Source organism: Hippocampus comes, unplaced genomic scaffold (genome assembly GCF_001891065.2).
Source record: "Hippocampus comes isolate QL1 unplaced genomic scaffold, H_comes_QL1_v1.1 scaffold105, whole genome shotgun sequence".
In the NCBI taxonomy this organism is placed as follows: domain Eukaryota; kingdom Metazoa; phylum Chordata; class Actinopteri; order Syngnathiformes; family Syngnathidae; genus Hippocampus; species Hippocampus comes.
The window spans coordinates 1,708,421-1,723,885 of record NW_017806235.1 but is presented as its reverse complement, the minus strand read 5'-3'; the positions used below and the strand labels follow the sequence as shown (position 1 = coordinate 1,723,885).

Here is a 15,465-nt window from a genome sequence, read left to right as displayed (position 1 = left end):
TCCTTCCCGTCGTCCCAACCTCCTCCTCCTCCTCCTCACTCTCCCTCTCTCTCTTTTCCTCTCCGCTCTGCTCTCTAAGTATCGTACAGCTTTTGTACTTTGTTACTTCCCACCACCCTTCACTTTGGAGCTTTGCGCGCGGGCGTTCCAAAGGCAGGGGGGGCCAAGCGGATGATTGACAGCACTTGGCTGGCTAGCGACCCTCCTTCCCGTCGTCCCAACCTCCTCCTCCTCCTCCTCACTCTCCCTCTCTTTTCCTCTCCGCTCTGCTCTCTCTCTCTTCATCTCCCCGGCTGCGCGCACACTCTCCACGCCGCCAACAGGGATGCATCGAGGGCGAAGCGCAGCCTGAAAAATGGCCCCGACTCCGCGCGTCTTGTGGATCTATCCTTCCCTTTTCCTGCTCACCTCCTCGGTGGTTTTTCACGTGTTGTTGCCGTGTGGAGCCTTAAGGAATTATCCAGATAATGAAGGTAGGTGGGTAGGTGGGTGGGTGTGCGCGGGCTACTTGACCGGGAGGGGGCGTGTGGGGGACCGGGGTTGTCGTGGCCCTCCAGCCCCCATCTGGAGCGCCCACTTTGTCGGGTGAGGAACGGTGGCGCTTCGCGATTAAGTGCTCCGCTCGGTTATGAATCATGCATAAAGAGCCACAAAAAGAGCTTGGAGATGGGGGCGGGGGGGTGCGTCACGTTTCCCCCGCTTTCCTCGGGATTTTGACATTAAATTTGCATGACATGTGACGATAGAAGGCTGATGTGTACGAAAGTGGGGGAACTTGTAGCACTTAAGCCCCCCCACCCCCCCACCCCCACAAACAACCCTGCCATGCAAACGCGTTCATTAAAACACGCTGAGGGATGATGATGTCTTTTCTTCGGCGGACTCGAGCCATCTAACTCAGTCTGCAAATGAGAGGCAGCAATTGCATTACATTTGTCACAGCCTCTCTCTGTTATTCAATTAACATCGATGTTCGGCCAATACATTTAGTCGCTAACTACTCCTGACCGCTTCTCGGGCTGAAACATGCAAGATGGCTTGTTTACTGGCAAGTTGCAGGAGGGAAAAAAAAAAAAAAAAAAAGAAGTCATCATTCTGTATGAAGGCAGGCGGGGAGATTCATGATGAGCACTTTATTAAGCAACTTATTGACCGGGAGAAGAAATGATGCTGTCAGGCAGTGTCAGTGCTGCATGTGTGATTTGGCGAACCTCGGAAGTTTACAAATTAAGAGGAGAGGAGAAATTAGAGGGAAGAAAGAAGAGCATTTCATAACGATTCAGCAGGGGCAGTACAGGATGTGAGTTGATGCTCTTGTGCTTTTGATCTTACTGTTGAAAAAAAGTCCAGTATTTTGGATTTGGGATTTTACTGGAGAAAATGACTACACTGTTAGATTTTAATAAAACGCTGTTTTAATATGAGCTGAATTGCAGATATGTGTTCTTTGGACTACAAATTAAGACAAATGAACGAGACTAAAGGAACGGTGCCTCTGCTGGTCGTTCACTCCATTTTGTGTTAAGGCACATGTTTACTAAATTGTACACAGTTAACAAAATTATTCATAAGGAAATATTTTTTTTACAATAATTCCATACATTATATAGTTCATTTGAAATAATTGTAATGATTAAAAGGGTACTCAATTTAAACTAATGCAATGTATGTCACATTTTACTCTTCCAAGGAGTGGCCTATGAACGGTTTGAAAATATGCTTGATGCTCAGGTCTCACACCATGAATCGCTTCAAGTTTACACAACAAGCGGGCCACACCTCAGACCTCCAATTTGAGTGCGTTAAGTGCCGTGTATAGGTACAATGCCGAATGTATGTCACAGCCCGGAGGAGCTCTTCCCAGGCTCGGGAGGATAGTCGGCGAGTGAGGATGAGGAGAGGCAGTCAGGAAGGAATGTTTAAACAAGTGGAGACAATGCCGAATGCATGTGATGAAATATTCATCGAGGTGAATGCAGACTGAAGGATGATGAATTGAAACTCCTGTTGATCTAGATAAACGAGCCGCAGTGTTTGCGGCGTATATGACAGACCGACTCCCACTTTAATTGATGTGAACCCCGACGGACATTTCCAAGATTTCATTCTCTCATCGTGTGGCTTATCCACGTGTGATCTTGGGTGTCCTGCTGTTTCACACATACTGACTCCAATTTGCACCTCAAGCACCACTTCTGTATGGTAAACACCTTCCCTTCCCGGCCACATCATTCGGTTTAATGAATAAAGTGTCAATCAAAACTGAACATGGATGTCATTGTGATGTAGATTTGTTTTGATATCTCCTCGCTTCTGGATTATGAGATTGACTATCTTACGTGTGGTGGCGCGCATATAAGTTGACGGATGGATGTGCTATTGCTACTTTGCTTTTACTTTGGATCGTTCTGCTTTTCCATCGAGATCGTTTGACTTCATAGTGTCTATGCGTATGCGAGTACGTGCACAATATGACACATCATCTACCCACAGGGCCGACGCTGTCATAAAAAATCTTACAGTTCCCCATTCAGGACCAATTAAAGAGCAACAAGGCCCTCGGACGGAGCTGATATTGTAAGCCAGAATCATGTTTCAGCGTCAACAAGCTTTGTTTACAACGTGATCTTACACGGAAATTGTCGGCATTTACAAGAAAAAACGTTGTGAGGGTGGACAAGCGGAACAAAGTGCTACAGGGGGAATTGATTACATTGCTTGGAATTGGTGGTAACTGCAGACAGGGGAACATGATCTATAGTGGAAATGATTTTTTTTTTTTTTTTCACAAGTGGCTTTTTAAAGTCTTTGTCAGAAGCACTAAAGAGAGGAAGGGGATTAGGAGTTGCCAGGAGATGATTGTGGACCAGCAGAGGGAGCCCCACACACTCATTCAGTATTGTGCGAACCCTGAGGGCAAACTGATGTAACATTAGGATGGGTGCCCCCCAGCTCTGCTCTCTGTTTGTGGGCTCCATCTTTTATCATTTTTGCTGTTTAGGGCTTTCTGCGTGCCGTCTTTGTCTCCTACTTTTGTGTTTCCAAATACGCAGCCCACTCAATCCTAGGAAAGATACGACTGGGTCTTCCTTTTATGTGCTGCTCATTAGAATATAGCATATAAATAATCCGTGTGGTGAAAGGAATTGCCGGTGCTTTAAATTGGAGGTTTGGTAACCGCTAGGGTAGGGTGCTATGGCCGAAACGTCTATTTATAATGGAAGTATTTCTGAATGCATTCTGTAGTACATTCGCAATGCTTCATTGACAAACCCGCGAAACAAAAACAAAAAGGAAAGCTTTGTATTCCAACTAAATTTAATGACTGAATACAATAATAGACACAGATGTGGATATTTTTTTTGACTCTCTAAACCAATTAGAAAATGTCCCTGGCCAGAAATGAACACACCAAACGTACCATTTTAGGACAGTATTTTTCAGGGGCAGTGTTGCTTTTGAATGCTTTCTGCATGGCAGTTGAACATCGCATCTGTAGCACGTATTCGAAGCCTTCATCTTTTACTAGCGGCGTATAGTTCGGAGCAATCCACTCTGGGAGTCAATTTGTGAGTTTGCCTGATGTTGACGTCCTAGTTTTGGTCCTAAGCGAGTCATTTGATTGTGTTTTGGCTTGCTTCAAACGAGATCAAATTTACTTGCTAATTTGCTGTTCATAGTTGATGGAAGCCTTCTGCTTTGACACTGTTTCAGCCTTATTTTGGTATTTCGCTGTTCCACATTTCACGCTAGCTTAGTGGTTAGCACGGCTTGTCAGTCTTCCCCTGTTTTCTTTTTGCTTATCATGTCACATGATGAGCTATTATTATTCCTTGATCTCCTTTAGTGATAACGATACTTGTCAGGAGCAGGCCCGTAGAGCTTAATTGCTGCCTTAGAGGCAAGGATCAGTGATTTAGACAGAAGCTCCGGACAATGTTTCGCTATGCTAGCTAGCCAGCCGCAACCAGGGGCAGTTCCCTGGTAGTTCCCAAGCAGCCGTGAAATCAAGGAGGGTGACTGGTTCAATGTAGACGCACGTACGGCAGGCAGTTCTTCCAGCTTCGTGGTCAGAAGAGCTCGAAGCCATTTTCGCACTGATTCAGGTACGGCGACAAGCAGGTATTATTGTGACTGATCAGTAAAGTCCAAATCTACAAAGTGTACTGTAGGCCAGATTTGTACCGCATATACAGTGCACCCCGACCGAGTAAGCACAATCGACATGATGTTTTTTTCATTCCATTGGTCTTGGGTGGAGGTGCTCAAGGGAGGTGGTGGTGGGTCATGGCTGTATTGCTTTGTAAGGTTAATATGAGCAGTTTATTGCAGAGACAAGCATATGTAAAACATGCCCTCTGCTGACACACGAGCAAGCACGCACACACACACATACACACTATCCTAATGATTCACACAAGATCCTGACTGTGGTATAATGTAGGGTCAAAGGTCTCCTCCGCTTTAATTGCTTTAATCTATAAGGGTTGCTTGCAGTTATCGGCAGAGGCATACCTCACTGTGAATGTTCCTTTGTGCGCCGGCGATAGCGGCGCTCCCGTGTTAACAACCGTGACCTTGAACAGAAGAGGCTATAGATCGCTGTTGTCATCAGAGAGCAGTAAAGTAAAAAGGAAGTAAAAAAAAAAAAAAACACAAGCAACCACCTGATTCTTTTTTTCCCTTTTCTCTAATCTCCTTCTGTCATATGTGCCCTACTTTGCTTTATCTCTTTCTTGGATTGTTTTCCCTTCCGTTCTTAGTTCAGCTCTTTCTCATTCAAGCCCCCCTTCCCCGCCTCCCTCCCTCGGTAACACGAATATCACAGGATCTCCCTGCACTTGGAACAAGGTGGGGCCGCGTACGTGTAATACATCGGCACACTGAGATTGGTGCTCGTGCATTGTGCATGCACGCCCACAGACACTCATTTCATCCTAATGTATGGCTAGGGGGCAGTTTGGTGGTCTTGGTCCAGAGAATAACGTCAAGTATTCCTGCGGCTAGCTGATAGATGAGGCTATAAATACAGCATAGTGACAGGGAATGATTCTGGTGCGAAGGCTAGGAGCACATACTGTGTTTCTGCGCTTGGGTGTGTGTGTGTGTGTGTGTGTGTGTGTGTGTGTGTGTGTGTGTGTGTGTGTGTGTGTGTGTGTGCGTGTCTGCGGGTGAGCTATTATCAATGAAAAGCAAAAGAAAAAAGCAAATCCACAGGAGCGAGCTGAAACAAGAGACAAAGAGGCAGGCGTTGTGGCAACACACAGTGATCGTAAGCCCAGGGAGGCTTTGTCGTGTTTCAATAAATAAACCACGCAACTAAGCCTCTATTATTTGAAGCATTTCTTATTTTCTGCAGGGAGCGGAATACTCATCGCATTGATCTTTGCTCTTTTTTGTCTTTGAACTCACTGAAATGACCAATGCTCTCAGTGCGTTTGTACCGTAGCCTAAATAGGAATGTAACGCAAGCGGCTGGGTAGATTATCTTCGCACAATGAACGACGTCTTACAAGCGCCATTGCATCAGGCCGTATCATCGTCGCTTAACACATTATACGCGCAACTCTTTCCATTCTTTGCTCCAACTATGAGATATTCATTCACCACACAATAAATAAGGCTGACATATGAAGCAAGTGCACAGCCAAAACAGTATGGACCGAATGGACATTTCACCGACACTACACAACCGTCCTCCCCCGCAAAAAAGTTAGTCTGCAGCCCTGGGTGGTGTAATGATGCTTTAGGCAATGGATAATGACTACAAACGCAACAGCAACACATGTAGACATGCAATATAACAATGCTCGTCTGCATATATTATTTATCCTCTGCGAAAAATGACTAATATTGCAACTTAGTAGTGAAACGTTTCTTCGTTTGTGTCTGTAGGGCTAGATTACATCACAGCACAATGGTCAAGACCGGCACACCGAAGGAGCAGAAAGAGCTGGGACAGATTATTATTATTTCCATTCATCCCAATGGCAAAAAGATGATTTGTGATACAATTGTTTCCAGTGATGAGCATGGTCAAGAGTCAAACCCTTAAGTCAAGGCACAATTGTAGTATATGAGAATTAAGCAAATATTTTTAAACTTGCAGATAGCTCGTTTCAAGGTACAATCAGTAGAATCTCTGCTAAAACCAGATTTGACTGTCGGTCACATTTTCAGTCACTCACACATAAAAGTCCACTTCACGCATGATCATACGACCAGGCCGCAACAAAGCCTTGGGACTAAATTCCTTTGGATGTTTGGCAGCGACAGATATTGCCTTTGTGGGTGTGCGTGCGTGTGTATGTGCATGACGAGTAACAACCTGTCTGCCATGTGATCTCCTATCCGTGTCAACTGCTAAGGCCCACTGCTCTAATTTCCCCTCCTGTGGCCAACCACTGTGTGACAGAAGCGTGAGTCCACAGGCTATCAGGACTCCGCTCTCATAAGGAGAAACGGCTGACGCTGTAAAAGGTCAAGAAGAAATCCGGAAACCTCGCCACAGAACCCGAGCATGGCGACGTTTCAGCTAGCAACACAATGCGTAGTCACCAAAGCTGTCTCATTCGTCGGCGCGAGTGAAAAGTCATTTGTTTAATTACTTCATTTCGTCCGCATAATGAATGTCAAATTGCGCGTCGTGTTGATCGTTCGGACTGTTGTGTTTGTGAATCCTCAAGGTCCCCGTTCTGCAAGTGTGTGTGGATTGTGTGTAAAATGAAGGCATGCGCTCCCGCGTGTGTGTGTGTGGTGTGTGTCGCTTTCCGACCTTGATGAAATGTCGGCATCACTTATTAAAAAGAAACAAGTGCCTGGGTCTGACTGGGTGTCACAGTTCAACACAGCAAGCATTCAACCAACAGACAACCCCCCCCTCACACGCACACACACGCACACACTCGATAGCGTCTTCAAGTGACAAACTAAAGCAGCGCTGTTGACATCCTCTGTCAGAATAGCGGGTTTTTTTTGTGTTTTTTTTCCCACTCGATAGCGTCTTCAAGTGACAAACTAAAGCAGTGCTGTTGACATCCTCTGTCAGAATAGCGTTTTTTTTTTTTCGTGTGTGGGTTTATGTTATGTTAGTGTTGTCAGTGTACAGTATACGTATGAAAAAGCAGCAAATACGTCTTGCTTGACAATGTAGTCAGGGTAATGTTAGTAGGACAATGCTGGGAAGCAGAAGTACTGATCACAGCGGGGGCATACAGTAATGCAGCGTGGCATTTTGGGGTTGGAATATGTTGTGATGTGTTAATCGGCAGTACCGTCCTCTATTATAGTCTTTCTTGGACATTTCAGCTCGGAAATAGCTTCTCTGATATTCAAGTGTAATTTCAAAGGAAAGAGTACGTTGGAGTTATTTGTAGAATTCTGCACCATCGACTTTGTTGCGGCTTCCGAGCTTTTCATCAAGGCCGCTGAGAGCATCGCCATCAATACGCCACACGGCGTCTTTGAACAAAGGCAGTGTTGTAATTGCTGTTTTTTTTATCTACGTGAAATGTATTATGACTTAATTGGGGGAAGGTGAATTTTAATCGTTGCTCCGTCTTACACTAATGTGAAAATAAGCATAGCGTTTTTTTCAAACTGCGAAGGGGTTGCGTGAGTTTCCTGCTTTTTAGTTGGCTTCGGTGGTTTGGAAAAATCATGTAGTCGGCGATTCCCTCATCACAGTCGCGCCGCTCATAGGCGTGCCTCTAGTTGGCTGCGGGCTGCAAGTACGAGCTGCAGGTGATCGTTTTTGTTATGATCGGCTATAAAAGTAATTGATTGACATTTGTCGACCACATATTGCCGATTGGTCCGAGCAGCATTCATTTGAATGAAAAAAGAAATAATAAATCAAGCACAAAATGTCTTCAAGTGCACCAGCAACAGTGGCTCTCCTTTCCCACATGCAAGGGCATCACTTTAAGTAAGTAGACTGTAGAAACCTATCAAAAACTTTTGAAAAAAAAAAAAGCAATATGGCCGGGACACAAAGGATGAATAGCGGTGGAACGCTGTGCTCAAAAGCTTTTTTAAAATTGGCAACAACTTTGTAAAAGTTGAAATGTAAAAGCTTGACAAAGCTCAACCTTAATCTTGCTGCAATCCTTGCTGGCTCGCATGTGGAAGACCAGTTATGAAACAATCATGGAAAGTCATAAGCCAAGAAACACACGAGCGCACACACACACACACACACACACACACACACACACACACACACACACACACACACACACACACACACACGCAATCTCCATTAAAGTGACATGACCAGGGGATGAGCACGGCGAGAGATAACTAGAAGAAAAACGAGTGCAGAGCCTCCGGTGGGTTGTGGATGAGTGGAGAGAGGACTGATGAGAAGACAGCAGTGAGTGGAGCGCTCCTGCTGCGGGGCCGCCTTACTCCGAAAGTTCATAGCTCAACTGCTTGCACTCCTCAGTCGTGCTCTCTGTCAGCCCGTGTGTTGCCCTGACAACAACTTTCCGCCCTCTCTGGGCTCAACGATCAGACGAGGGGAAGCACGTTGAAGTCTCTGACTGAGTGGACTCAGATATCACGTTGACTGTTTGGGTTGGCTCCTCGCGCAATGTGGACAAAGTAGTGGCTTGTCCCCCGTAGTCAGTTGTTTGTACTCAATTAAAAGCGACCTAATTAACTATGTATGAAGTTATGTATTGTGCTTCGCATCCCTGCGGTGGTCTTTTTGCATCATCTAAATGTGTGCAAGTGCATAAGCATCTTGGTCTCTTTGTGAGCCAGCCGGGCTATTGGCATCGCTGCTTGAGGCTTGGCAGGGGCTGCTCAGCTCCATATGCGGATGCCCACAAGAGAAAGAGAGAGAGAGAGGCAGGCACTCATGAAAGAAATGACAGGAATCATCAATAGACACACAAGGACGGATTGAAATAATGATTTGTTCGGCAAAGCTAGTCTGTAATAAGTTCAGCATTTTGGAAAGAAATGTGATTTTCCAACTAGAGGTGCGGAACAGAATCGCTGCCTGAGTACAGTTCAGTTTTTCAGTTTTAGCGACACTTTTAGGGAAAGCAAGGCAGCTTTATTTAGATGATGCAATTCATACCAAAGCTAACTGAATGTGCTTCACATTATTGAGAATACTCGAAAAAGAAGCCTATCCCAGCTGTCATCGGACTCACAAGAATACTTAGGGACAATTTAGAGTGTTCAATCAGCCTGCCATACCTGTGCATGTTTTTGGAATGTGGGAGGAAACGGGAATACCCAGAGAAAACCCACGCAGGCACGGGGGGAACATGCAAACTGCACACGGGAAGGCCAAAATTTCGGCGACCACCAGGCCGCCATAATTTAATCAACGTATATTTTTGCATCACGTATAGCAACAAGATCGTGATAACATTTAAAAGTTATTTGATCGATAAACGTCTTCAACGTGTTCTTGCCTGCACGCGGCAGACACGCAAAAACAGAGAAAATTACTCGATATAACAATAGTCACCGAAGGCTTGGACCGAGATGAAAATCTTTTTAGGAGCCACAAGCAGGGGATTCTGGGACATTTTTTGTGCCGGGAGAGGTCACTTTTTCTCGAAAATATTTCGGGCTTGTGCAAGTAAAGCACTGAATGGAAAAAGCAAGGCTGCAGAATCGTCAACAACTTACAGAAAACGTCGTCCTTCCGCTTGTATGCCACTATAACGTATATGCTCAGCAGGTATGTGGACACTAAAGTCACCGAAGGCTTGGACCGAGATGAAAATCTTTTTAGGAGCCACAAGCAGGGGATTCTGGGACGTTTTTTGTGCCGGGAGAGGGGTAACTTTTTCTCGAAAATATTTCGGGCTTGTGCAAGTAAAGCACTGAATGGAAAAAGCAAGGCTGCAGAATCGTCAACAACTTATAGAAAACGTCGTCCTTCCGCTTGTATGCCACTAGACTGTATATGCTCAGCAGGTGTGTGGACACTAAGTGTGTGAGGGAGATAAGGAGAAGACTTACATTGGACGATTCACCTCAAAAGTACCGGAGAACCCAAGCCATCAGATTTGCAAGGCGCTCTCCGCAGCTGCTATGTGATGTCATATTTCGATTCTCATCAAAGTGGAATTTGCGCGTGCTTGTCAGAGGCATAGACTGCTCATCAGACTGAATATGAGCTTGTCTTAGACACACACACGCACACGCACACGCACACAAATGCCATTTAAGGTCCCAGGAGAGAGAATGGCAAGAAGGGAGAGAATGATGCCGAGGCAAATATAGACACAGACGCTTGCTGATGTTTGCTGACGGAAGAGCTGCACTCTCTCTCTAATTCATCAGTTTCACGTGCAATCAACGTAAGAGCTCGGCCATGAATGCTATCGCCATGACGCTTGATCAAAGTGGAATTTGCGCGTGCTTGTCAGAGGCATAGACTGCTCATCAGACTGAATATGAGCTTGTCTTAGACACACACACGCACACGCACACGCACACAAATGCCATTTAAGGTCCCAGGAGGAGAGAGAATGGCAAGAAGGGAGAGAATCATGCCGAGGCAAATATAGACACGGACGCTTGCTGATGTTTGCTTACGGAAGAGCCGCACTCTCTCTCTAATTCATCAGTTCCACGTGCAATCAACGTAAGAGCTCGGCCATGAATGCTATCGCCATGACGCTTGTGATTTTAAAATGTTTGTTCAAGGTAATAGCTTTGCTCCGTTAAGGTCGCGGCAGCAAAATTTTGATTTCGACATTTTCGACAAATGTTACATGCGCTGATGATTCATAATAAGTGTGGATCAAATGCTCGCGTTGGCCAACAGAATCCACGCAATGGCGCGATGCTGCGTCAGCACAGTCAGGAAGGGATCTGCAGCGCTACATAATTGATCAGTGCGCCCGTTGATTATAAGGGATAAGTGGTATTGACCCGAGGTGTGAAGAGAAGAAGAAAAACGTGTTGAGGTGCATCTTAATGCATGTAGCTGTTTGCCCAAAAGATTTTGAAACGGATTCAGGAAATGTAAGCCCTGTGGAGGGGATCAGGCCGCAAGGTCGTTTTCCTCTTGTGAGGTACAAAACAAGAACTGGAGGGCAGGGCGATATGGCCTTAAAATAAAATTATTGACTTTTTTTTTCCCCGCGCCCTAAAATCCGATGCTAATCGATTTTTTGCTTCCTCAGCTTTGTGTCATCTTGGATAAAGGGGTGGAAAACTATTTCCCCATATAGTGTCTGGGTTTTTTTTTTTTTTTAACTCAACTGCAGATAGGATCCATCGGGTGAGGCCATGTTGACCATTTTTGCCACAGTATTATAAAATTAGTGTGTGTCCGAAGGCATAACATAACAGATGAAATGTGCACAGATCACCTATTACAACAAGCATGGCCACTCGTTGTAGAAATGCAGGACTAAAAACGCAGTACGTGTATTTGCTCCATGATTAGCGTCATCGTGTGATTCTATAGCGGCCTTTGATGTCACGTATAATCATGTGATTATGACATTCCCTTTCTTTCTGTGCCACTTGATGGAGGGAGGCGGTCGGCACTAAATGCTCTTAATATGTGCGTGAGGCTGGAGGTTTCACGTGCCTTTTCGCTGCTCAGCACCTCTCCCTCTCTGTTCCTTTGTCACGGCGCTGATTTCATCCCACTTTCATGCGACGCACACACCGGGCACTCTCTCGGGCACAGATGAGCTTGGAAACAGGCTGATATACCCTGTGTGGAAAATGTGATTACGTTATGTCTTTTTGGGAGTGATGAAGATGTTGTATCAAATTCTTATAGCAAGAAAATATTACAAGATGTGCCAAATTGGTCATTGGGTGATTTGTGTGCCACAGCTGATCCCCCTGAAGTGAGTGAACATACAAGAACATGCTGGGGCGTTTTCTTAACTAACTGACTGGCTAACTGTGGATTTTAGGGAAGGTTGGGTCACTTTTACCGAAGGTTGGGTTGGTTATTTTGACCAAGCAGATTGGGTTGAAGATTGAATTTGGGCATGTAACCGGTCACCATTTTGGACAGTTTTGCTGAACCTGAAGTAAAATTTTATTTAATTATCTTCCAAAACGGCTCAGCGCTGACTCAACGACCCTTAACCTTGTTTAAAACAAAAAATGATGACTTTTGATGCAAATTCCCAGCCACTGCTGGTCTGAAACCTTGATTAAAAATGGGCGTGTTACGTTAGCAAGGGCGTCCAGTGTAAAAATATATTACGCGAGGGACTTGCCCTGACACGGGAAAGTTGTTTCTAAGAACATTTTGCGACTAAAGTAGGCATTATTTTTCAACTACAGCTTGGCTAATCACCTCATAAATCATTTTTGGGTCGCTTCAACTCATCAGTATAGCAAGTTTTTTTTTTTTTTTTTTACCCCTTACTATGTCTAAATCTTGACCCAATGTTCTGGTTCAAATCTTGGTCCCTTTTTGACCCAGCGCTGGGCGAGCAAATTCGCTCCATTTGGTGTTACTTTAATAACCCAGCAGCTTCAACAGTGTACAGTGTGCTATAAAAAAAATCTCCACTCGATTGTGGCCATACTGTAATCTGCATAACAGAAAAGCTTGACGTGATGGCAGTTGAGTGGCAAGAAGAAAGAGAGAAGCAGGCGTCTCTGCATATGGATGCTGATTAAATATTGATGATCAGCGGCATTGAAGCCTTGATTAGGACCTGAGCGGGAGATGTGCAGCCACACACGTTCGATGAATCACCACCCGCACACACAAGTTAAGAAGTTTTCACGATGCCTACTGCTAGTCAAGCCACTGCCTTCTTCTCATGGCTTGTCATGATCACCTTCCTGCATCTTCCCTCCACTTCCTGCTGGGTCGCGGGGGGGTGCTGGAGGGGCACATAAAGACAAACAACCATCCGCGCTCACACTCACACCTACGGACAATTTGGAGTGTTTAATCAGCCTGCCGTGCATGTTTTTGGGATGTGGGAGGAAACCGGAGTACCCGCAGAAAACCCACGCAGGCCCGGGGAGAACATGCAAACTCCACACAGGGAGTCCGGAGCTGGAATTGAACCCGGTACCTCTGCACTGTGAGGTAGCCGCTCTAACCACTGGACCACCAAGCCGCCCACCCTGCGAAATTCAGTCTTTGAAAAATCTCTTGTCAGAAACTCAGCTGTGGCCTGAAACTCGGCAACCCGTCTTCAAATGTGAGCAAGTGTGAGATGATAGTTTTCCAAGGGTCCGTTCCAAATCTTCTCAGAATTCTAGCGAGCTTAACACAGATTCACTCACAAGTTCAGCTCATGATGAATGGGAGCGAAAACAAAGATTTGGTCCAGTATATGAGTAGGACCTCCACAGTGGAGAGTGCGAGCCAAAGAGGCAAAAAAAAAAAAAGACGTGAAAACCTCCACCACTCAATAATTCTTCTTTGTTGACGATGACAGTCAAACGACTCCGCATGTCAACGAAAAGAACACCATTGAGATGAACGAGAACCGAGCCAGGCCTTCTTTCTCTCCAGTCCAATCACAGTAAACCTCAAATGTGTTTTTCTGGATGAACGCTCAAAAAGAAAAAAAAAAACATCCCACAGACACACTTGCAACATGTTGTAGGAACGTCTGTCGAGAAGCTCTGCAAGCTGCTAAGGTCGTCGTGTGCGTCACGAAAACCCCTTTTACTCCTTCTAAATTACAAAGTCATTGCAGCCGCCTTCCCACTCCTTGCGGTTGATCTTGGAAAAGAGCATCATCACTTGAACGTTTCAACTCAAAACTCTTGGCATCCCGGGCCGCTTTCAGTCTCGCTGAGTGACTTTCGGTCCCCCGTTAAAAAAAACCCACTGGCAGCTGCGAGGCCCACCGCGCTGAACGCGACATTGCAATTCGACAAAAGCTCCACCTCAGCTGTTTCCCAGCACAACAAAAGCCTTCCAGACGTACAAAAACTCACCCATGAAGGACTGATCTGGTGCATTCAAGGCAGACCCCCCCTCACCCCCACTCCCTTGAGTGTATAAACAAACACCTTGAAAGAAGGGCTTCACATGTTTGTTTTCTCTTTTGCAGTGACGTTGCTGGACTCCATGTCAGCCTTGGCCGACCTGGGCTGGGAGGCTTATCCTAATGAGGGGGTGAGTATGCGCAGCACACATCACACGCTCGCGCAAACAAACACGGGCCTTTCTTCGTGCCGCCGCCACATGTATAAGTTATGCACGTCATGTTTTATTTTTAAGGGAAGGGAAGGCGGGACTTAGCAGCAGCCGCAGTCCAGTGTGCTCGAAAAGAGAGAGAGAGAGAGAGAGTGAGCGCTGAGTTCTTGAGCTCTTCTTGCTAAATCAGGAGTCTTCAGGGGGAATTTACAAATTATTTCCGCCGCACTGAAAACTGTGCTGTGACGCTGTAGCCTCCATTTATTTCGGGTTGCCTTTTTTTTTTTTTTTTGGTAGGGCAAGAGTAAAGGGGTTGGCGGGAGGGGTAAATATTATTATGTAAGATGAAATGTAGACGCCTGTGATGTTTGCACGCATATATTGTGGATTGGCGTGCATGTAAGGGTTGCGTAACCCGCCTATTGCAGGTAAAGCGAGAGGAACGTGTCGCGAGGACCAACGTGCTAGAAATATGAGCGACTTTGTACGGCACGCAAGCAGAGGAGCCGTTGACCGGCACTGATTAGATTGGACTCGATTCCAACTTCCGCGTGGCCATTCAGCGCGGGCGGCTTGAATTGCGGGACGCCGCGCACGGGTTTCATGGTTTGCGAGCGGCAAAGAGGCAGCGGCCGAAGCGAACGGGGCTTAGCGGGCTTGTTTTTCTCAAGCAATCGAGGGTAGCGGGTTCGTGCGCTCGAAAGCGCATTGATTGTGCGGCCATCTTGTTTATGTTTGTGGATGTTTTCTTTCAGCGAGGTTCTCGTCGACGAGCATAATGTCTTCCATCTGTGACTCGTTATGAACAAGTCGGCGCACACGGGTTTTCTTGTCATGAAAATGCGATTCGGTTGACGTGGGCTTCCTGAAAAAGCACATTTGTTCTCATTTTACAATTACAAATTTACCGACTGCAGAGTGAAATGCATCTTTTTTTTTGCATCTATCTTTTTATCTCGCGTTCAAGCAAGGATTGCACATCACTCCCTTGAGTGTATACAGAGAGGAAATTACATAAGCGGATGAAAGGGGTCGACTTTGTTGCTTTCACGAGAGATGTTCCTTTACTCTTACACAAACAAACTTGTTGCTGCTTGTTTATCTTGCCTTTATTTTAGTTTGATGGAGTTTTCAGTTGTGTTCTTCAAACGGATGTCTCTCTAATTTACTGCAGTCAGTTATGGTTTAGTACAAATGGTGTTTTTTTTTTTTCCCAGAAAGAGGACCATCTGGTTGAAGGCAATCTGTGCCTGTGGAGGTAACACAAACAAACGTGGAGTCAAAATATGAGCCCGCTGAACTAAAAAAAAAAAAAAATGCACTTTGGATTTAAAATCAATATTGCGACC

The 15,465-nt window shown here is 45.6% G+C and overlaps 1 protein-coding gene across 1 annotated transcript in view; it reads left to right on the top strand.

Annotated features, from left to right (window-relative positions):
- Nucleotides 1-275: 275 nt before the first annotated feature.
- The window catches only part of LOC109507309 (ephrin type-A receptor 3-like), a 74,219-nt gene continuing 59,029 nt past the window's right edge, over nucleotides 276-15,465 (top strand). The window contains exons 1-2 of the mRNA XM_019856640.1: nucleotides 276-473; nucleotides 14,031-14,095. Coding sequence (XP_019712199.1) covers nucleotides 356-473; nucleotides 14,031-14,095 — 183 coding nt within the window. The 5' untranslated portion in view covers nucleotides 276-355. The remainder of the gene's footprint in view (nucleotides 474-14,030; nucleotides 14,096-15,465) is intronic.